The 22,219-nt window shown below is 42.7% G+C and overlaps 1 protein-coding gene across 2 annotated transcripts in view; it reads left to right on the top strand.

Annotated features, from left to right (window-relative positions):
* LOC140536001 (vang-like protein 1) overlaps window positions 1–22,219 on the top strand; it is a 73,918-nt gene that overhangs the window by 24,140 nt on the left and 27,559 nt on the right. For both annotated transcript variants that reach the window (XM_072657607.1, XM_072657606.1), the window contains exon 3: window positions 9,558–9,687. In XM_072657607.1, coding sequence (XP_072513708.1) covers window positions 9,558–9,687 — 130 coding nt within the window. The remainder of the gene's footprint in view (window positions 1–9,557; window positions 9,688–22,219) is intronic.

Below are 22,219 nucleotides of genomic sequence, written 5' to 3'. Positions count from 1 at the left end.
TCTCTGACGCACCGTTTGAACATTACTCATTAGGGTGATTCCAAAACAAATAGTGTACAGCATCAGGGGCTCGAAATTTGGTCTAGGAGGGAGTGAGCACCATCAGTAATTCATGGTTTCTTCTAAAAAATAAGCGTATTATCCCAAATGTAGTCTACAAACGCACACATTTGAAGTTTCTCAATGTTTCTATTATTATCTGGGTGATAATAGTGCAGAAATACCTATGTGTATGCCTAACTGGTGGACTCGTGTCCGTCATCTGCCTCTCGTCTGTATTCGATGGTTTCTAGCGTCCGTGTATCCATCAATGAGAATCTCATATAATACAAGAACAGTTGAACATTGGAATGACTGCTTCAAATAAAAACTGAAGTGAACTTACTCTTGCACTCCTGAACGTGTACTGTACAGGGGTTCACATTTGGTCTGGGAGGGAGTGCATACAGCAGTTTAAAAAGTACACTATGTGGACACTCTTTTATTTGTTGTTTCTTTTTCGAAATCTAGAGCCTACACCCTCTGGAGTCTACAAACCGGATGCTTTATTACAAATCGTCCATTACATTAAAACGACCTGCCTTATATTGTGAAGGCCTCCCTCGCACGACACCTGAAGGTGTTCGGTGGTGTCTGGGACCAAAGCGTTAGCAGCAGATTCTTTAGGTTCTACCTAAAGATGTGATTGATCACGTCAGTGAGCCTTGGGCACCCATTGGGGACTTCTTTGATTTTTAGTACATCTCCAAGGACATGTAGGCCTATCCAAGTCCAAACTATCCTCTACTTATTAAGTCCTGGGTCCCATATAACCACTCGTTCATGTGGAAAATTGGGCCTTGTGATTTGCTTAATTCTAATTATGTGGTACCACACTTTTTACACAGGGAACAGTCTCATGCCAAAAGCACTAATCCTTCAGTGAGAAGGGGGCCTCTGAAGGTTCCCTAAAACATTCTCCCTTTCAACTCTGAATTAAGCCCTGATGTGTCCTCCAGCCTCTTCGTTAAGGGTTAGCTCACTTTTTAGCTCGCTTTAGCGGGAATGCTGGGCTATATGGGATTAATGTCTGTGTGCACATGCGTGTGTCTAGGCCTTACACCTCTGCGTTTCTTCAGTTCTACCAATAATTGCTCTGTAATTGCTTGTCATGTTACAACACGGCCCTGATAGCTTGTCACATGTACCCTAGCCTTTCTGCTCCACCCCAGTCATCATCACAGAAGAAATGAGAAGGGAACATTTGACCTGAGCTGAATATCAATGGCACCCTTTTATTGAATTTTCCTATTTCACTTTTATGTCATACTGTCAACAACATTCTGCACTCTGGAATTGGTAGGGCGGATTCAGTTTGGTCCATTTCAGGATTCATGGGGTGGGCTGCATCTTCCCAAATAAAACTGGAGTTGGGATTTACAGCTGAAAATGAATGATGGACGGCCTCTAAAGCAAAGTGCTTTGTATAGTTTGCCCCCCTTTTGCATTGTATATTAATGGAAAATATTGTTTTAGTAATTGTTTCATGTATAGATTGTTTTTGACGATTGGGGCTGAACAGCAATGACCTAAGGATAGCCTTCCAAAGATTTAGAAAAGGTCAGAAAGCTCAGAAGGCTTTGAAAAAAATGTCAGTTTGCCTGTGTACACCCCCTCATTGGGTTTGAAATTGGTGTCCTTAAAGTGTAGACTATCAGCTTTAATTTAAAAGGTTTGACAAAAATATTGCATGGACCGTTGAGGAATCGCAGCCCTTTTATTCTACATAGTTCCTTCCTTCATTTTCACAGGCTCTAAAGTAACTGGACAATTAACTGATAAGCACTTTCATGGCCAACTATTGTCTGTCCCCTCATTATTTCAGGACACATTAAGTCGAATAAAGGTCTGGAGTTGATTCCAAATGTGTTGAACGTTTGAGCATTTAGGAGCCATTCTTGGGACTTCTCAAAATGCAGTCCAAAGTGGTAGCAATGGAAGTGAAGGAGACCATCAAGGCTGAACAAACCTGGCAGGAGGGGCCAAGGCAACAATTTGATATATTCTTAAAATTAAGGAATGTGTTGGCAAGCTCAGGGAAAGAATTGTCTTGTAATCTGAAGTCTTTTAGTGTTTAAAAGTATTAGATCCTTGAGGACCTTTTTGAAGGTTTTTCAGTTTGAAACTGTGAAGGAACCTCTGAAGGTGCTCAGAGCCCAACAATTCCATATTTTAACTGTCCACTGTTGGGGAAGTATAAGCATTGACTACTGAATTAATTGGTGAGATTTATTGGAAACTCTCATAGTGTGTGGAGCAGTTCACTGGTGTAGCTCAGGGATTCAGCTGCTATTTTTCCCTTTGGTGTTTTACTACCTTTCAGCATGTGTCTGTAGTAAAAGAGGTAATAAGAAGCACTTAAGAACTCCACTGTAACTTGATCATCTACTTCAGACCTGAGACGCATGGCGCGAGCGAAATTGGCCGCTCATTCATTTTTGAACAGTAGCCCACAAAAGCCTCAGGAGCTGTCTGCATCTTTCAGCGTAAATTAGCCGCTAATGGCAGTCTTCAGTGGACAGCGGCCTTGCAGAGAAGCATGAGCTGGCTAGAAAACTAACTACAACTCAGCTAGGGCAATAGAAGATGCAGAGACATGGACATTCGTTCGGTCCCCCACTGGATAATGGATGGTGATTGGCGGCGCTTCTGGAATTGGAAGCCCTCAGAATGTTGGCTCAAATGTGTGAAAAGCTGGCAGGAAGTCAGACCCCCTCAGGAATCACATCCTCTTTACCCAAATACCTGCATTTGGAAGCAACGCTGGAAGTCAACTGCCATTAATCAAACGAAGCTCACTCTCCTGCAGAATACCAAATGAGCTAGCCTCTGTTTAAGTGCCAGTTTGATCTGCTGCTGTTGCGATTAACTGATTGTAGGCTTGGCTCTCAGCTGGTCGTCCTGGCTTCGTAATCGGACATGGCAGTCCACAGCTGGTCTTGGGTTGATAAGGCTGAGTACTGTTACTGATCTTAACATTATAGCAGTATTTTGCCAGTAATCAGGTATACGCAATGTTTCCCCAACTTCACATAAAGTCAGTGAGCCCATACATGTTTGATTCTTAAGTTTTGCAATTTGTACTTTTTGCTTCACATCATGCAGTTCGCCAACAGGTAACATAGCTGATGGGTAACGGCTAACAGCTTGCCATTGCCAGTCAGCCATATTCGCCACTGAGCTCCAGTGCAAAGCTAAAGTAATGCTTTAAGTAATGCTTCCCTGGACTCATGATTATTTATGCTGAGTTAGGGATGTAACGAATACCCCCCCCCCCCCCCCCAAGTCCATATGCTTGCATTCATATTGATATGAAAGGCTAATACATAATGTGAGACATTTAATATGTTAATAATGACTACTACTACTCCCGAATACTGAGCACTGAGACTTTAATTTGACCAAGATCAGGCTGACAACCTTCACAGTCTCCCATTCCGAACTCATGTTGTAGCTCATGTTGTAGCCTCTGGTTCTGTTTGAGTAATAATACCAATATATCTGATTATGATCTTACTGTGTAAAATGTCGTTTCCCTCTGCTGCTCTAAGTAATCTATGATTTTAGGGCTAGCAAATGAGTCTCGATCATTCTTCCATCTAGGAGCATGCATTTGATTTGAATGATCTTGGCTATGATTGTGCTCTGCTTAAAGAAGGAGGATATGAATCCAGCAGACTACACACAATTTATAGCATCTTCATATCTCACTCTGTTCAGTTGTAAAAGCTTTGGCTTTTGAACCTCAGTGGTATGGTGTTATTTTGCCAGTCTGCGTTCAGGCCTTGAGCGTGAATTTTAGACTAACAAAGTGGTAGCACTGAATATTCTAGACGTGATAAGTAGGGAATGTGCTGGAAGTGTGTTCCCCACGGAGAGTTTCTAGACTAGTTTTTAATTAATGCAAACTGTTTGCAAACACTGGATTCGGAGACAGTTCTGATATTATTACATTTGGTACTTGTTTTTTTTTGGCAAAACGAGCATCTTTAGTGTGTAAGAGTGTAAACCCACATATCAGTTCTTTACTCTATAGTTACATTATTGCCATAATTGGCAGTTTGATATGCCCTACAATAGAACCCTGAGGGGCTCCACAAGATATGCTAAACCAAACGGTTACCAAATAATTCACCATAGTTTCTGCATTTGGCTTAATAACTGAAAAATCAACCAAGGGTTCAGTGGGTTATAGTTGATTTTGCAAATCTGATAATAACAAGATGCTGTGTCATTGTGACTTAAGCTTTTGGCACTAATATACTTTTACTGAAGTATATTTGCTTTTGTTCCATGTTAGGTCAACCTGCTTTGTCAGACTCGCTTCAATACCTGCCTTGTTAATTTGCTGATACCAGAGTTGCTCCTGGATAGGGCAATTGGATTATATGATGATGATGATGATGATGATACCACCATACATTAGGTCACAATGAGGTTTTCTGATGATGTTATTAAATAGCAGTATTTCTCGAATGAACACACCACATGACTACCTAGAGCATGAATAGGCCATACTTCTCAGCATGCAGTCCTCTTCAAATAGTCAGGGAAATGACCTTAAAGCGTCATAGCGCCACCTGCAGTACTGGAGCACTCGTGTGCAGCAGCAAGAACAAAAAAAGGCAGAGTATGTGAGCTTGTAAGCTGGCGTTTGAGAGGATTGTGCAACTCTCGCAAACTTAATTTCTCTGAAAGTATGCTGAGGACTTTAGAGGAAGCACATGATGGCAGTCACCTTCCAAGTTTGGTGGTATCTTAATTATTTATTTATTTTTATTACATTTTTATGACATTTTTAAAACTTACTTTCCAGTATTGATTAGCCCTAACTCCTTACAACAATGGCGTGTTCAGGGAAACCATTAAGCATTTATGGTGAAGAAATTCTTGTACATCGTTTAGCATCAAACAATATTCTGCTGTTACACAAGCATTATACTCTTTTGCTAAGAGTGTACAGACACAGATCAGCCATAAAATTAAAACCAACTGCCGTATATTGTGTAGGTTCCTCTTGTGCCGCCAAAACAGCTCTGATTCGTCGAGGCATGGACTCAACACACAGCCAGCATTAACCTTTTCATCTTTTGTGCTACAGTAGCTCTTCTCTGGGATTGAACCAGACGGCCTAGCTTTTGCTCCCCACGCCCATCAGTGTCCCTTGGGCACCTAATGACCCTGTAAACCTGTTCACTGGTTGCCCTTCCTCAGAGCACTTTTGGTAGGTTCTAACCACTGCATACCAGGAACTCCCCGCAAGTCTAGCTACAAGATTTGCCTAGTCAAAGTGCCCCAGCTCCTTACGCTTGCCTTATTTTCCCTGCTTCCAGTGATTTTAATTTTATGGCTGATTGGTGTATACCAAGTTCAGACCAGTTCCTCCAATTGTTGACCATCTAAACCAAATAACCACCCCTGCAAATCCTTACGCTTGGGTGACTTCACTGGGTCCTGTAATTGTCTAAATAGTGTGCCAGCAGTGCACGGAAGCAGGTGATGGAAACCACAACATTTGCAAGAGCTCGCTCACATGGCCAAAGGTCACGAGACCTCTTTATAAAAAAAAAAAGAAAAAAGCTGTGTGTTTGTCCAAACTGCAGGATATCCCCTAACTGCCATTTGTGATTTTATTTTATTTTTTTAAAGATTTATATTAAGCAGCACCAGTATTTGACTTCCTTACTGTGGGGATTTCCATATTTACTGAAGCGCAGAAGGGTTTGTTCAACATTGACTTGAACCAAGCAGACACCCTCCCTTTACGGGATGTTTACATTTTATGCAGCCGTACGTCAGTAGATTATATGTTATATGGGCCAGAGTCTGATTTAAACCCACATGATGGCAACCTACAAGTCAGCACATGTCAAAATATAGGGCTGCTAAGAAAATCATCTGGCCTAAAACAAGGGGCAGATACGGAACATCCTCGGTCATCTAGCTGTCATACTCCATTATGCGACATTGCCTAAGCTTAAAACCAGGGAAAGTAAAATTAGCATGTTTCTGTTGAACAGATTTGACATGATTTTGCTCGGGCAAGATGAGAGTGTGTCCCAAGCCAGCAAACGCTTAGACTAAACATGGCGAAACACAGCTAAGTTCTGCTGTCAGTTTGTTGGTGGGCTGTTACTGCTCTCAGGTTAATTCCACACAACTGCCGCAGAACCCTTATCAAAGCTGGTTTATACAGTATGAGGTGTTGGCCTCTTCTCCTGTGCTAGAAACCTTTTTCATGTCATGCTTAGAATTGGGTTGATTAATGTGGAGTACAGGTTAAAAAGGAGAAGGTCTAAAAATAGATATTTGCATGGTTTAAAGTGTGTAATTCAATGTAGATGTAGATAGGGGTTTCACACTAGCCTTCTTTTCTGGAGTCATTTTCTACCCAATCTGGAAGGCCAATTGGTCAATCTCCCTTTATGTGAATCGCCCCAAACACTAGGAGTAGCACTAGAACACGTGAAACCAGTCACGCCCTCTTTTCGAATGGGAAAACACAGCTCCACAGCTCCGATACAACAACAGATAAGTGTGCTGACCAACATCACACTAGGAGTGATGTGGGGAGGAGCTGCCATTAAACCCACCCATGAGACAGCAAGGCCTATTGTGCTCTCTCTGAGCCCGGCTGCTGATGGCCCAAATGTAAATGTAAAAATGTACGTTTGAAAGCTGTTTTTAAGCCTGGTAGCGATTTCTGATCCTCCATAGATTGGTGGTTTGGGGTTCTTGTCAAACAGATTCTGGTGCTGCCTGTTGCACTAGTGGGTAGGGCTGGGCAGTTAATCAAACATATTGGAAATCGACATTGATCCATGATTGGAATGGGGTTGTTCTGTGTTAAAGCAAACCAGTGACGATGAGCCTCTCCTCCAGTGAAGCCCAGAATCGGTTAATCAGAGTTATGTAGTCGGGATAAGTGTAAAAACACCCTAAAATAGCTGCTCTTTTTTTATTTTATTAAAATAAGAATTAGAGTATTTTTAGGTATTGCAATTTGAATCCCCTCAGACACTGGTGTCAATATCCGCCACAAATCTTTCACACCGCCCAGGCCCCAGCAGTTCCACACAGGGCCTCACAGGCTTGCGGATTAGCCTGCAATGTTCACCTCTGAGTGAACATATGGCAGAAGGCTACAGGGCAGGCCTAGGTGGTGCTGGATTAAACCCTGTTGGTGCTGAAGCGCTGGGGTCAGGTACAGAAGCAGCCCTCTTAATGTAGTTCACATGTGACTGAGGTTGGTTGGAGTTTCAAGAAGAACAGTAAACCAGTGGGAGAGTGGCCGTGGCTAAGAGAGAAGGTGGGGCTTAGGCTCCTCCAGTGGACAATGCGGTGGCGGTCTGTCATCAGGTCACCAAGAAGGTGGGATTAAATGTAGGCCTTTCTGCCAAGGGGTCACGAATGGGTTATTGAGGGTGAACATCTGCTCACTGTGTGTGTGTTGGTGTGTGTGTGTATTCATGTCCGGTGTGATGCAATGAGTAAATAAATAAATAAAGCAAATAGATGAAAAGATAAGCTCTGAAGGATTAGGGTGGCTTTTGCGTTCTACTGTATCTTAGCTGAATTGTATAGTGTTTTATATATGAAGGGGATTTTAAAAAAAGGAAGAATTTGCATTGACCTAAGACAGCTGGACATGCTGCCTCAGCCTTTTTTACTTTACATGTGTGATCCCTGTTTACAGTGGGAACCTTTTAAGTACAGTTAATTCCCCCCAGCAGTGACCAATGCTATTGTAGAGCTAAAATACTAACATTGCTAGCAGTCTGTGCTCAAAACAGATTAAATTTATGGAACAGGTTGCAATTCCAATTAACAATGAATTACATTTTCATCAAGAGCAAACACTTTTTTGTTTAAATTTTTTAAAAAGCCCACAACTTAAAAAAAAAAAAACATGTATTTTCTCATCTCAGGCATAAAATCCTTAATATTTTCTTTCTCAATTCGACATGGGGGTCATGTTCACAGTATAACGTGACAAGGTGATATGTGACCGGTTGGCAGATTTCACCCTAAAACGGATGCAGTTCTTCATGGGTTAAATTACTGACCTAGAACCCGTGCCATTAGTGCAGACATTTTAATAAACAGTTTTTCATATATATTTTTGTGTGACTGGGTGTTTGGGTTGAGCTTGACAAACCTGAGCTTGTCTAACATGAAAAAGCAACAAATTACCAATGTAACAAAAAAATGTCAAGACTGGCCACTTCCTTAAATGATACCCTATATATATGCATTTGTCCCTTAGTTCAACTTACCACCCGGCACACCAATTAGTTTTATTTATAAATAAAGTACTGTTGTACACATGTTGTACACTATCTTTTTTATAATTAATTAACTAATTTATTAATTTCCAAATATGTTGTATTTAAACAGGGATATATATATATATATATATATATATATATATATATATATATATATATATATATATATATAATTCTCAAAACAATAATAATAAGCTTTGAGAAAACAGACGTTGGCACTTTTTTTGGTACTTAATGCATCTCATCAAATATTAGCAGAAGCAAACTGCTTCCATTTGAAGAATGACTCAATGCATCCTCTTATGCAGTCATGCCTTCAAGCTTTCTTTAGCAACTCTGAGCTCACCATCTACGATTTACTGATTTAAGTACTCTAGTAAATCTACACAGCCTCAATACTTAAAGCACAGTTTCCCTGACAAGGAATTAAAAATTGAAAACCAAATCTGGTCCATGGTCCTTCATTTGAATGGAATTCTTCTGGGTAAAGGCTAACCAGAGGTAATGAGCCCCTCCCCCAAATGATTCCAGGGACAAGTGTGAAAAAATAAGATTATATAAGAATATAAAATTACATCGTCCAGTTATTTTTGAGTTATTGGAATTCTAAGCCCCTAAACACTGTTATTGATATCTCCCACAAATCGTTTACAAATCAAACATTTGATTCGATGCATTGATTAAATGCAAGTGTGCACAGCATTTTCAATGGATTTTTCAGGTGCAAAGAAAATCTAGTCCATGATTAGGCTTCTAGTTCATTTTCTTAGAAACCGGCCCAAAATGTATCTGTGCATAATACCTGTACACCTTTTGAAGTTGCTTACATATACTTAAGTTATGTTGACAGCTGCACCACAAGAAAGTAAAAATGGTATGTCAGTATTGATGGGTGATGATCAGTATTGGATATTGGTTGGGGTGGAGGGGAGTGAGTATTTTAGCCTGAAACAGAACACACTCACACTGTGTGACATGTTAACTGTGTGTTTTCCAAGAAATGTTTGGAGTAAGAACCGAAGTTTATGATGTTCTACTATTACAACTGTAGGTGTGTGTATTATTCATATAATAGTCTATAGATTTATTGATCAGAATTAAACAATTAGTACCAGTAGTTAATGTTTAGTAGTTACAATGAATTGTTGTTTTAATTTTTCAATCAATTCCTTGGGAAATTCCTTATACTCTTTCCATTTGTCGAATAATGGATTCTTCTCTGCATTTCAGGGAGCGCAGTCGTGACCGGCACAAGTCCCGCAGTAAAGACAGCAGCCGCTCCGAGAAATCAGTCACCATCAACGCTCCCCCTGCTGAGCCCTTGTTAGGAGACCAGTCGATACGTGGAGAGGAGATGCAGGTGAGCCACAGCATCACTGTGGATCTCTAGCTTGTCATACAGGACTACAGCTGCGTGTCCCATACACTGTAGATATTTGCTGTTAACGGAATCTAGCAGGCTCTGCTTTTTGCTATTTGTACACTTGTGCAAATATTGCTGATGTTGAGATCTTTGTAACTGGTAGATGCTTTTGGAAAACCCAGCCTTGGTTAGAATAGCAATATAAGATATAGTAGGGGTTCAAGCACCATGAACCTCCACAAACCCAGCTTCTAAACATGACTGTCCACAAAGACACAGATATTCAACCTGAGATCTTAAAGCTATAGTTTATTTCACAGGTGAAAGACACGGCAGGCAAGCTGTGCAGTGAACATTTTATGTTGATGTAATTAGCGATGCTCCCTCCACCGTGCTTAACAGTTGGTACAGTGTTCTTGGGCTTGAATGTCTCAATGTGCAGCACACTGTGGACTAAAAACTCAACCTTTGTCTCATCTGACTATAAACTCTGTCTCTCAGAAGGCCTTTTGTATTGTCCATTTGGTCAGCAATGCTGGTTTTCCTGCAGATTCTAGTTTGCAGTGTTTCTTGGGTTGTTCCTGATCACCCAAACCAATATCCTTTTAGCTGAGGGTGACCGTTTGGGTCTTCTTCCTGACCTAGGCAAAGTGTCTAGACCTCCCAATAACTTTGCTTGAGCTGATGTTCTTGGTATCTGCAGTTGTTTTGAAAAGGCTCCAAGAGACATTCCTGAATTGCACTTATCCTTGGACTTTCCGCTTGTACTATGTTTTTGGTCAGTCTGATGAGGTCTGTTGAGGTCTGAGAAGCTACCAGCTGTAGTCAATCATGATGACTGGCAGGAAGTTAAGAGGCTATGGCAAGTTTACAGACATTTTGGAACTTTCAGTTTCAATTAATAATGTAAGTGGGTGGATATGTTAATTTCAGCCCCCCCCCCAAAAAAAAAAGTAGTTTACATGAGTGTATATAAACTTCCAACCACAACTCTATCCCCTCTGCTCTGACCTACTTGGCTGCTGTGGACGCTCCCCAGTCAACTCTCTGCCTGAGAGTTTAGGTTCGTGCTGAAGTTAGTGACAGGCTCAGGGGTTGCTGTAATATTAATGCCTTTCGCTTGCCGCTGTTGCTGAACATTTTTGGGTACCTCTCAGGGTTATTTTTGTCGCTGCGTGCTGGTAACAGGATTGTGTGGCGTGCCTCTGTGAATGCTAATCGCCCTTTGAATTTGATTCGTGGCAGACGAGCACATGTTCTGTGTGGTGTTTTATTTATAGCAAATTAAGATTCAAAGGTACGCAGCAGAGCTACCTCTGACCTCAGCAAAGCATGCTGTGAAGAAAATGTCAAGAGTGGCTACTTCACTCTTCTCTACTCTGAGGGATGGAGATTTTATTTATTTATTTATTTGTAATATAATTACTTGTGGGTGGATGGGTGTTTGTGTGTGAGAGAAAGAGGGAGGGAGAGGGAGAGAAAGAGGAAGTGTGCATGCCCTGTGGGACTTCCCTGCGGAGTCTGACTGTGATGTGTTTGCACACAGGAGTGTAGTGTCTGTCCTAGAGCAGCTGTGCGCTTGGGACTCGTTCCAGAACCCAGGCCAAGGCCAGTGCTAACGCGTTAATGCTTTAAGCCTGTCTCCAATAAGGATCAAATGTTTGGACCTCTTTGACACTATATCACAGGTACTCCATCAATAAAAGGCAGTGCAAAGACTCGGTTTGGAGAAACTGTTAACCCTTAGACGCAACAGAGTTGATATTAATGTACTGTTTAATTACAGAATTCTTTAAAGCAGCATTAAAGGTAAAGGTAAAGGTGCACGTATTTGTCACTGTACACTGTACAGCGAAATGTGTCCTCCGCATTTAACCCATCTGGTAGTGAACACACACTCACACACACACATGTGTTAGGGGCCTTGCTCAAGGGCCCAACAGTGGCAGCTTGCCGAGCCCGGGAATCGAACCCACAACCCTGTTATCGATATCCCGGCGCTCTAACCGCTGAGCCACCACTGCCCCAAAACAGTGTGGACTGTACAGCGAAATGTGTCCTCCGCATTTAACCCATCTGGTAGTGAACACACACTCACACACACACGTGTGTTAGGGGCAGTGAGTACACACACACACCCAGAGCGGTGGGCAGCCAACTCCAGCGCCCGGGGAGCAGAGAGGGTAAAGGGCCTTGCTCAAGGGCCCAACAGTGGCAGCTTGCCGAGCCCGGGAATCGAACCCACAACCCTGTTATCGATATCCCGGCGCTCTAACCACTGAGCCACCACTGCATTATGTGTTATGTGCAGTTCTGCGTAGTGTTGCTTTAGAACGGTCAAAGAAGTAAATCACCATTAGATTTCCGTTTCAGGCATTGACCTGAAGAGCGCAAGAAAGGCCTCACTCTCCTTCCATCAGTCAGCCACTTATGCATCTATTAGGTGTCCGAACAGAAATGGCAGTTAGTGTGTTCTCCTCCAAGTGTATCGATGAATGATCAATGATGTAGGCAGCATTGTGTGATAAGGAAGGTCCTAGCTAGTGGCATGTCTATGAAGTGGGATTGATGGCAATTCCCAATCCAGTCGGTCTGAAGGCCTTATCTGTCACATCATTTACAGTATTTATTTTTTGGTTCATGCATAATGTGACACTGGAGTAATATGAAATCATTTTAGGTTGCTGTTTTAAGAACTCGAAAACACTAGAAACACTGGCACCTCAGATATTAGATATGTCCCGATGCGATTCAGTGCATCTACAGGAGAGTTCGACTCTGTTGCGAAATAGGATTTCGAATTAAGCTTCGAAGGCGTACCAAAGCAGAACTCACTCAATGCACAAGCACCTGAACAGAAAACACTAGACGATGAACTGACAGCAAGGGCAAAACCACTGTCTGCTCATGTTTGAGGCTTGTTCAAACCTAGTGCGGACGCGAGTGGACTGTCCAGACCTCTTGCACCCCCAATGCTGACAACGTTCAGAGTACAACTTTGTCACTTTGGCCTTGTGCCTGCAGTAGGTATGAACCATTAGCAGGGAAGCTTTGTTAAAACGGCTGCCATAGAATTTCCAGTGAATACGTGACGCGAAAGGCTAGAATCCGGACTTTTACGTTGATTGGCAGTGCCAGTGTGTGTTTGTGGGCTCAACTGAAAACCATGTAATGACTCTGTTCCGCCATTAGTTTATGCATGTTTCTTTGTGTAGGGAATGGCATTAATACACCATATCACATACACTTTGAAAGGGGGTATAAACACTCCATTTTACGCTGAAGTTCTTGTTTAAACCTACAGTTTTGCTTTGGGTTTGTAAACCTTTATTTACAGTTTTGTAAAAATAAAAGGATTTTGGTGGAAAATTAATCGGTTAGATTAATCAACTAATCGTCAAAATAATCTATAGATTAATCGATTAAATAAAATGGTCGTTAGTGGCAGGCCTAGCTTTTTTACAGAGGAACATACAGAATATCTGAAACTGTGCCAAACAATTTATGAAGCGCTATGCCTTATCAGAGGCATATCTTGAGTGGCCAAGATCAGCAGTGATTAACAGTAGGTTTTCCTGTGCACAAATTGGCGAGAACTGGCCAAAGTAGATATCTGGCTGTAAGAACACCACTTGTTAGTGAGGCTATTTTGGGGTTGCCGGTGTTAAAAGGCTGTGGTTTTCAAGGGAGCATTATGATTGTACTCTGGTCTTGTGGTCTATTGAGACCAGATTTACCCCTTTTCCAGAGTGCAGGGCGTATCGGGGTAAGAAGGAAAGCCAATGAAGCGATGCGCCCATCATGCATAGTGCCCACTGTACAATAGAGTAGAAGTACTTTATTGATCCTGAAGGAAATTGCAGAAAGCCTCTGAAAGGGTTGCTTCAATTGGTCTGCTCTAGGCTCAGCAGCGTTGCAATGTTGGCAGAGTACCTGAGTGTACTGAATGATCAGGTTATCCCTGCAGTGGATTTTTTTTTTTCCCTTCCCTGATGGCACGGCCATATTCCAGGACGACAATGGCAGGATTCGTCAGGCTCGAATTGTGAGAGAGTGGTTCTGGGAGCATGAGGAATCATTTTCACACATGAATTGGCCACCGCAGAGTCCTGACCTTATGCCTTTTGAAAGTCTTTGGGATGTGCTGGGAAGGGCTTTCCAGAGTGGCTTGACTCCTGCTGTCGTCAGTATGAGACCTCAGCCAGAAAGGAATGCAGTTCTGGATGGAAATAAATGTTGTGACGTGGTCAAAGCTTAAGGCAGTCCAACTAATTATTACAATTATTACATGTCGTTTATAGAACGTGTACAAGGGATTGGAGGTGGGTTGGGCTTAATTTATCTGATAATTAAGGCTTTTAATGATTGGCTCGGTCGACTGCATTGATTCCCCATGACAATCATACAAAAATAATGTTTCATCAAATTTGAATAATAAAATATTCTCTCTTTTACTTAAGCACATAAGCATGGTATCAATCAAAAGTTTGGAAAGTGTTTCAAAGTTCTCAGCTTGTTTTGGCTTGTTGTCTGTAATAAATGAGGCTACTTAAAGTGAGGCTTCAAAACCTACAAGTGTTTACGAGTCAATCTAATAAAATAATAAAGGTAATGGGCTCAGAGTGGCTTAGCTGACACAATGGCCCAAAGATCTTGGGTTCGAATCCTGGGTGGTGATGCCTCGCCATCAGCAGCCGGAGCTAGAGAGAGCACAATTGGCCATGCTCTCTCTGGCTAGGTGGTTGGCATTCTTCCCCTCATCTCCATTACTGTGATGTGGAATCAATGTGATGCCCCCACTAGGATGCATCAGAGCTGGAGATACAGCACGTTCTCCTAGTGATGCTGCGTTGACTGCAGTGTGGAAAGAGGTGTATTGAAGGAGGCATTTAGCAGTGCCACAGAAAAACCACTTTTGGTTCCATACAGAACCGTTCTTTGTAAAAGAGATGGGTGTGACAAACCATTAAATTGGTAAGGAACCTCAATGTCCATTTTTTTAACCTTCTGTAGGTTCTGTGAAGTCAAAAGAACCTTCATTACCAATTTTAAGGTTCTTCACGGCCAAACATCCCTCAATTTCTGGGGGAATCGCTGGTAGCACCTGTTGCTTTATTGACTGGGGCACGCTGACCCTTTTGTGCTGATCTGAGATCATGTATTAATTAATGTGATTTAGGATCGAGTTTGCAAGCTGCCTGTCCTACACAGTTGTGAAAAAGGGCAAGTACCGCAGGGTGCCACAGACTGTCCAAACGAAATGTAGGTGTGTGTCTGTGGCCCACCGTGGCGGTATAAAAAGCATGGTGTGCTGGTCAGTTAGCAGCTGAGCTACTTGCGGCCCTAAAGTTTCACCCTGTAACTCTTTGTTAATAGATGATGGATGATGTGCACTGGGCAGAAAAGGCAGCTGTATCCAGAGTCATACTCAGATATTCAGGAGGTGTAGTAGGACACAGCGGGGCGGAACTAGACTGTGTATTAAACATACCCGATACTGTGTAAGAAGAGTTCACCTGGAAGGCAATCCAATCATGAGGATGGTTGGCTAGCATACGCTTTTTTCCAGCCAGTGTGTCAGTGCTGATTTCATCATGTCTGAATACACACAGGAGCAGATTGTGTGTGCATGTGTGTGTGTGTGTGTGTGTAAAGCTGTGGTGATGTCCGTTTACTTGAAGTGAACCATAAGCATAAGCATATACATACATATGCACATGGATGGTTTTCACTGCATCCATGTGCATATGAAGTGTAGGTTTGTCCGGCAGTAACAAATACTGTTACAGTGAAATTTTACATAGATCATTGAGATAAAGTGAAAATTGTATTCCTAGGCTTTTTAAATTATTTTTATTTATTTATTTATTTATTTGTTTGTTTGTTTTTAAGTCAGCTCAAATTCTTTGGCCTGGTCAATTTGAGAAACACTGCAGAAAACCAGATTAAATGGTGTAGCATTGTGAGCAACAGCACTAACCTCCCCATGGCAGACCAGGGTTAGATTCCCTACCTGGACAGGAACTCTGCTCTACACCCAAACACTCGTAGCGCTACTCGAAGCTTCAGACGGAATTCTGCAGTAGCGCTTGAAAACAGGTTAGTGTGGATGTTTCGGTGGTTAAGCGACTGTATTTCACTCTGAAAGGCCCCCGGTATGCAACACTGACTGCTACAAACTGGAATCACTGCTAGCCAGAGCCAGTTTTTCTTCTCCAGTGGTGATTTTTTTTTAGCATAGTGTTTACATCTGAAAGAGTTCCAGAGGCTAAAACTTACTGAAATACAATAAAAAGTCCACTACAGTGCATACCCTCCACAGATGCTCCTCAGACCGCAGCATTTGCCTCTCCTTACCATTCTTAGCAAGCTAATAAAAAACTTTTCACTGACACCTGGAACAGTTTTTTTATTTGTTTATTTTTATTTTGTTTTATTAGTATTTTCTTTCTGTTTTTCTCCTAATTTGATACTGCCCACCTGTTTGTAGACCCCCCCCCCCAGCAGTAGAAATGTTCCCAACACTAGGGTCCGCCGGGTCCCCACGTCCACTGCACCAGCTAAGAGACACCTGTGCTGACCAGCATCGCTTAAAATTAATAAGAGGAAAGAGTGGCATCTCCCCATCTGGAGAGAGCACGGCCAATTGTGCTCTCCAGACTGATTAAACCTTTTTATTTATTTATTTATTTATTATTTATTTATTAAGGAGACTTTATATTTAAAAAACATGCGTCTCTTAGTCTGTGGTCTAATTTTTTTTTTCATTTTATTTTACAACGGATAAAAAAAGAAGGGCAAATTGAATATAAGCATGACTAATTACATAACTACCGTTATTTATGTAGCTTATCAAAACTGCAGTAATGACTACAGACGTCTTGGCATTAAGCTGATGGGAAGCCACCTGGAGCTGAGCTCATGATCCTCAGGTCTCAGCTATTGTTCACTTGCTCTGTTCGGCAGATTAGAACATTAAGCTCAAAAGTTGGCTCTCTCCCTTTGAAAATTGCAGTTTCGACGGAATTCACGCCACGTTGCATAATGCAAGATCACTGCCTCTGTGTTTTGTTCCCTCAGAATTCTGTCTTGCTTTACTCTTGCTCCCCCCCCTCTGCTGTTCATTTGTCCCCATGGGTATTCACCTGCTATCGTAGCTACGTTCATAATTCATTTGCACAAGAAGGGTCGTCTCAGTCTACTTTTGCGCACCCTCTCGCTCGCCTGCTCACCGCCTCCCTGTGCGAGGATGGCTTGTTCAGACGGTGTCAATTGTTTTCTACTTTTGTGTTTTGATTTCTGCTGCTGCTTGAGCTAGTGAGAGAGCGCGCGAGAGGAGGAGGAGGAGGGATGCTGTAACATACTCTGTGCTCTCAGATGGAAGAAATGGAGCAAAAGTGAAAGGGAATGAGGAGGAAGGGAGGGAGAGCGAGAGATATACATGGATAAACAGTGAGGGAGTGCCTCAAGGGTCAGCCTTAGGTCCATTCTTGTTATAATAGATACGAGCATATCGCGGGCATCCACACGACTTGTAATTGCTTGATTATGTTGTTTGCCCTCTCTGTCTCTCTCTCTCTCTGGGGCAGAACTGTTTGTTTAATGGAGCCCCCACCCGCCGCTTTCTTCAACGTTCGGACTTCCCATGTGACCTGCCCTCTCTGTTCTTCGCCTCCACTGAAAGCCCTTACATTAAACCACAGCACCCATGAGTATAGGGCACAATGCATGATGGGAGTTTTTTTTTATTTATTTATTTTTCCTCTGCTTTGATTCTGACACAAAAAAAAAGCAGTGAGGACAGCACTTGCGTTCCCCAGCACATTCGCTCGCACACTCAAACACACTTCAGACTTCCAGTGGAAGGATATGGAGGAGCCAGCGTTGGAGAGCGAACCTGCAGCTCAGGAACAGAGCTCACCACCCTCCGAGCCACAGCAGGTAGGAGAGAGAGAGCGAGCGAGAGCGAGAGAGGTCATTATTCAGTGGTATGCGCCGGTGCTTGATGTTATCTCAGCCGGATCTCGGTGGACCACATGGCCTGTCTGGAAGCTCTGACCCCCAGCAAGAACACTGTGACTGGGTTTCTAATGCAAAAGCAGTTTCTTGAGGCTGTGTGGAGCAGCGGGATTGTGCTGGTTTGGGTGTATGCGACTTTTGTAGGAAAGCCAGAGGGAGAACGAGAGGGGCCGTGTATAATGCAGGACTAACACAATGCTTCTGGGGTTAAGTTATGGAATTTCACTGTTGGGACCTGTTGGGAATCCGATTTAGAACTATCACCATCTGTGCCTCCTCTGAAACTCTAATACATGCATCATGTATCATGGAGACCACTGTCTGTGATAAAAACGTAGGCATCTGGGTGCACCCCCTTCCCTGTAGAAGGCTTGGGTTCAATTCCCTGCCCAGGCAAGAACAAGCGTCGGGAGCATTGCTAGTGCTAGGGGGTGTTACTAACGAGTGGGTTAATTGGCAGAACTAAATTGGGACAAATGGGACAAATTAAAAAGAACTTGAGTTTCAAAACCTGGACAGTGGACAGGATAGTGTTCAGTTTTGATGAGTCTTTGGAGGTTTTTGCCATCCTTGCTGAATAGTGCATGGAGCTTTTGTTTGGTTGGTTGTACGTCTGTGGAAGCAAGAGCTGATGTTCTTCATTCTTCCGTGCTATAAATAAACCCCCGTTCTTCCGTTTGAGAGCACCTCCATCCACGCTCATCCATTGTCTTTTCCATCTGTTTGCTCCCAGGAGTTTGTAGAGTGCCTCTGCGACAGCTCCAAGCAAGAAGATCCAATCCACATTAACTCCATCAAGATCTCAACATATGACTTATGACGGTTACAGTGCACATATCCCTGCTTATCCCGGGGTCACTATGTACTTACTGAGAAAAAGAGTCAACGCTTATAAGCAAGAGAATGTAAGCGTTTGTACATACACTATATGGACAAAAGTATTGGGACACTTGCTTATTCATCATTTCAGCTGAATTCATGGATATTAAGAGAGTTTACCCCTCTTTTGCTGGAGTAACTGTTTACTGTCCAGGAAAGGCTGTCTACTAGATTTTGGGGCATTGCTGTGAGAATCTGATTGCATTCAGCGACAAGAGTGTTAGTGAGGTCAGGATGTTGGATGATCACCACCCCAACTCATCAGAATTGGACAGAGCCCCAACCATTATTCCAGAGAACACAGTAATTCCACTGCTCCACAGCTCAATGTTGGGGGACTTTATGCCCCTCTACTCCCACGTCTGGCATTAGGCATGGTGCCAACAGGCTCATGTTAGTGTCTATAATCTGTAATCTATTGACCGTACTTCTGTAAAGGGACAAGACAAGCTGTGTGTGTTTGCATGTGCTCATCTGTCTCAGCAATGGGTGCAACTCAAGATTGCCGGCTGCATTGCTCAAAAGAGGTGTCCACAAAAATTTGGACACACAGGAATTATGGCCTCTTGTTCTGACATTGTGGGGAAAGTTGCATTGCAGCATGTAATCTGTATCCTCATGCAAACAAGCAGGTGGGGCTGATGCCCCATGGCCCCACCTATTAATAACGCATTCATCAAGGTGCTGAGTGGCTCAGCGGTCTAATGTGCTACCATTTTGGCCTAGGGGTTGCAAGTTCAAATCCATAGCCATGCCGCTTTGTCATCAGTGGCCGGAGCACAATTGGCCTCAATTTTGGCCAACACAGGCTTCTGTTAACTGGTGTGAAGGAGCTGGGCATCCGACCCTTTCCTCAGAGTGTGTGCCTGGCAGTTCCTCATCGACAGCAGTTTGAAGACAAGGCTGTGGCTGGCTTTGCATGTAACGGATAAGACGTGTGCGTGCTAATGTCGGGAGGATTGCTAGGGGGAGCTATGAACGGGTGGGTTCATGGTGTGTGTGTGTGTGTGTGAGTGCTTGTGTGGGGCAACACAAGCAGATATAGGCCTAATAAAGGTATGGTCATGTTCTAAAAACACATGGTTTGTGTTGATATGTCTTTTTGAGCAGGTATAAAAATACTTTTGTCCATACAGTGTAATTGTATGCTTTTCATCCATTTTATTATTTTTTTTCTTTCCCCTCTCCCTCCTTCCGATGTCACTCTGATGCCCTCAGGCTAGACAAAGAGCTCTGCTAGCTCGGCACATTACACCCACATCTCGCTCTCCCTGACGTCATTTCAGTGTCTCTCACTCACATGCTCACACACAGCCGTATAGCATGATGACCGCCAAGTCCTTTTGTGTGAGTGTTGTTTTAGGGCCACACATGCACACAGGGATAGCAGGAAGTGTGTTCTGCCCTCTGGATGTGCATGTGAGAGTAGCTCTGAGTGCTGTGTTATGACTTCCATTTGTGAGGCATTGTCTGTGTTGTTATAGCGCTCACTCTGGATCCGTCACTGTTGTTGTTTTGACCTCAGCGCTGGACACTGAGGGAGCCAGTTATTTAAGTTCTTACACTCTTTCGTTGTATTTCAGGTGATTTCATTTACAAATTTCCATGAGTAATAAAAAAAAAATTCCAGCTGGCTCTCTCATCAGCTCTGTTATTACAGTTGGTTGCTAGGCTAATGCTTTGCAGATACTATGACATTCCTGGTGGTTGCTAAGGTGTTGCTAAATGGGTACTATGGTGATTGAGGTGGTTGCTGTGGCATACCAGGTGGTTGTTAGGTTATTGCATTGCAGATACTATGACATTCCTGGTGGTTGCTAGGTGGTTGCTAAGTGTGTACTAAGGTGATTCAGGTGGTTGCCATGCACAATCCACTGTGTTCCTGGTGGTTGGATGCTAGGATGCTGCTATGCAGTTGCTATAGTATTTTAGGTGGTGTCAAGGTAGACTAGGTGGCTGCTATGATGTTACTTAAAAGGTGCTATGGGGATTCAGGTGGTTGCTGTGATGTACCAAGTGGTTGCTAAGTTATTGCTTTGCAGATACTATGACATTCCTGGTAATGGTTGCAAGGGTATTACTGTAGTGTTTTAGGTGATTGCTAAGTGTGTACTGGGTTGATTCAGGTGGCTTCTGTGGCATACCAGGTGGTTGCTAGTGTGGTTGCTATGCCCAATCCACTGTTTTACTGGTGGTTGGATGCAAGGATGCTACTATGCAGTCGCTATAATATTGGCTGCTACGGTTGGGGCGGTGTTTTAGTGTTTGGATCATCACCTTTCAAACTGTTCAGCACGAGGGTTGATCGACCGTGCTTTGAGGTTGTGTTGTAGCCAGTGGCACAGGGAATATTTCACTAGTTTTGAGAAGTATGGATTCAATTAAGTATCAGCCTGCAGATTCTGGAAGGAAACATCAGATCACCTGTAAAGCTGAGGATCACAGGAGAACTGGGTTCTACAGCAGGATAATCACACTTAAGAGTTGATAATCACAAAAAAAAACATGCAAGCTGAAGGTGTTGCCATCATCAGCAATCTGTGGATAGATCTAAAGAGTGCAGCAAGACGGCCCAAGAATCTCACAGAGCACTAATTCTTCTGCGATAAAGAATAGGGGAAAGAAGTCTTTAAAACTAAAAGCACTTGCAGTCTTAGAACTTTTTTTTTTTCTTTAGAACTTTTTTCCTTTTTTCTTTAAAACAGCTCTCTCCTTATTCAACTACAAAAAGTGCCTTTTCTGATTCAAATACTGAATGGTTGCATGCCTTTCGACAGTTGCTAGGCTGTTGCTACGTGGTCACCAATGTAAAATATTTTTTCACCAAGTGTTTGCTATGGTATTCCGGGTGGTTGCTAGGTTGTTGCTTTGCAGATACTATGCCATTTCTGGTGGTTGCTAGGGTGTTGCTGTGCAGTTGCTATAGTGTTTCAGGTGGATGCTAAGGTGTTGCTAAAAGGGTACTATGAGGATTCAGGTGGCTGCTATGACATACCAGGTGGTTTGTAGGTTATTGCTTTGCAGATGCTATGATATTCCTAGTGGTTGCTAGGGTGTTGTTATGGTGTTGCTAAAAGGGTTTTATGGAACTTCAGGTGGTTGCTGTTGCTCCGGGTGGTTGCTAGGTTGTTGCTTTGCAGAGATTATGCCATTTCTGGTGGTTGCTAGGGTGTTGCTATGCAGTTGCTATAGTGTTTCAGGTGGATGCTAAGGTGTTGCGTAAAGGGTACTATGAGGATTCAGGTGGTTGGTATAGCATACCAGGTGGTTGCTAGGTTATTGCTTTGCAAATACTATGATATTCCTAGTGGTTGCTAGGGTGTTGTTATGGTGGTACTAAAAGGGTGCTATGGTACTTCAGGTGGTTGCTGGTATGCAGGTGGTTGGAACTAAACATCAGTAGAATTTGCTGTTTATTTCACAAATTTAGTTTGTTTTTGTTTGGTTGGTTGTTTTTTTTTTTTTTGTTGTTGTTTTTTTTTTTTTAAGTGAAGCATCAATTTTTGACCAGGGTTGCCCCACTGTGATGTTTTGTGGCTTTTAAACATGTCCCATGCAGAAGTATGCTAAAAGTAGTTGTTTTAGTTGAAGACAAAAAAAATGAAACAAGCCAAGTTAGGGGGACCATATG

The sequence above is a fragment of the Salminus brasiliensis genome, chromosome 15 (genome assembly GCF_030463535.1).
Source record: "Salminus brasiliensis chromosome 15, fSalBra1.hap2, whole genome shotgun sequence".
In the NCBI taxonomy this organism is placed as follows: Eukaryota; Metazoa; Chordata; class Actinopteri; order Characiformes; family Bryconidae; genus Salminus; species Salminus brasiliensis.
This window is presented reverse-complemented; position numbering and strand designations above follow the sequence as displayed.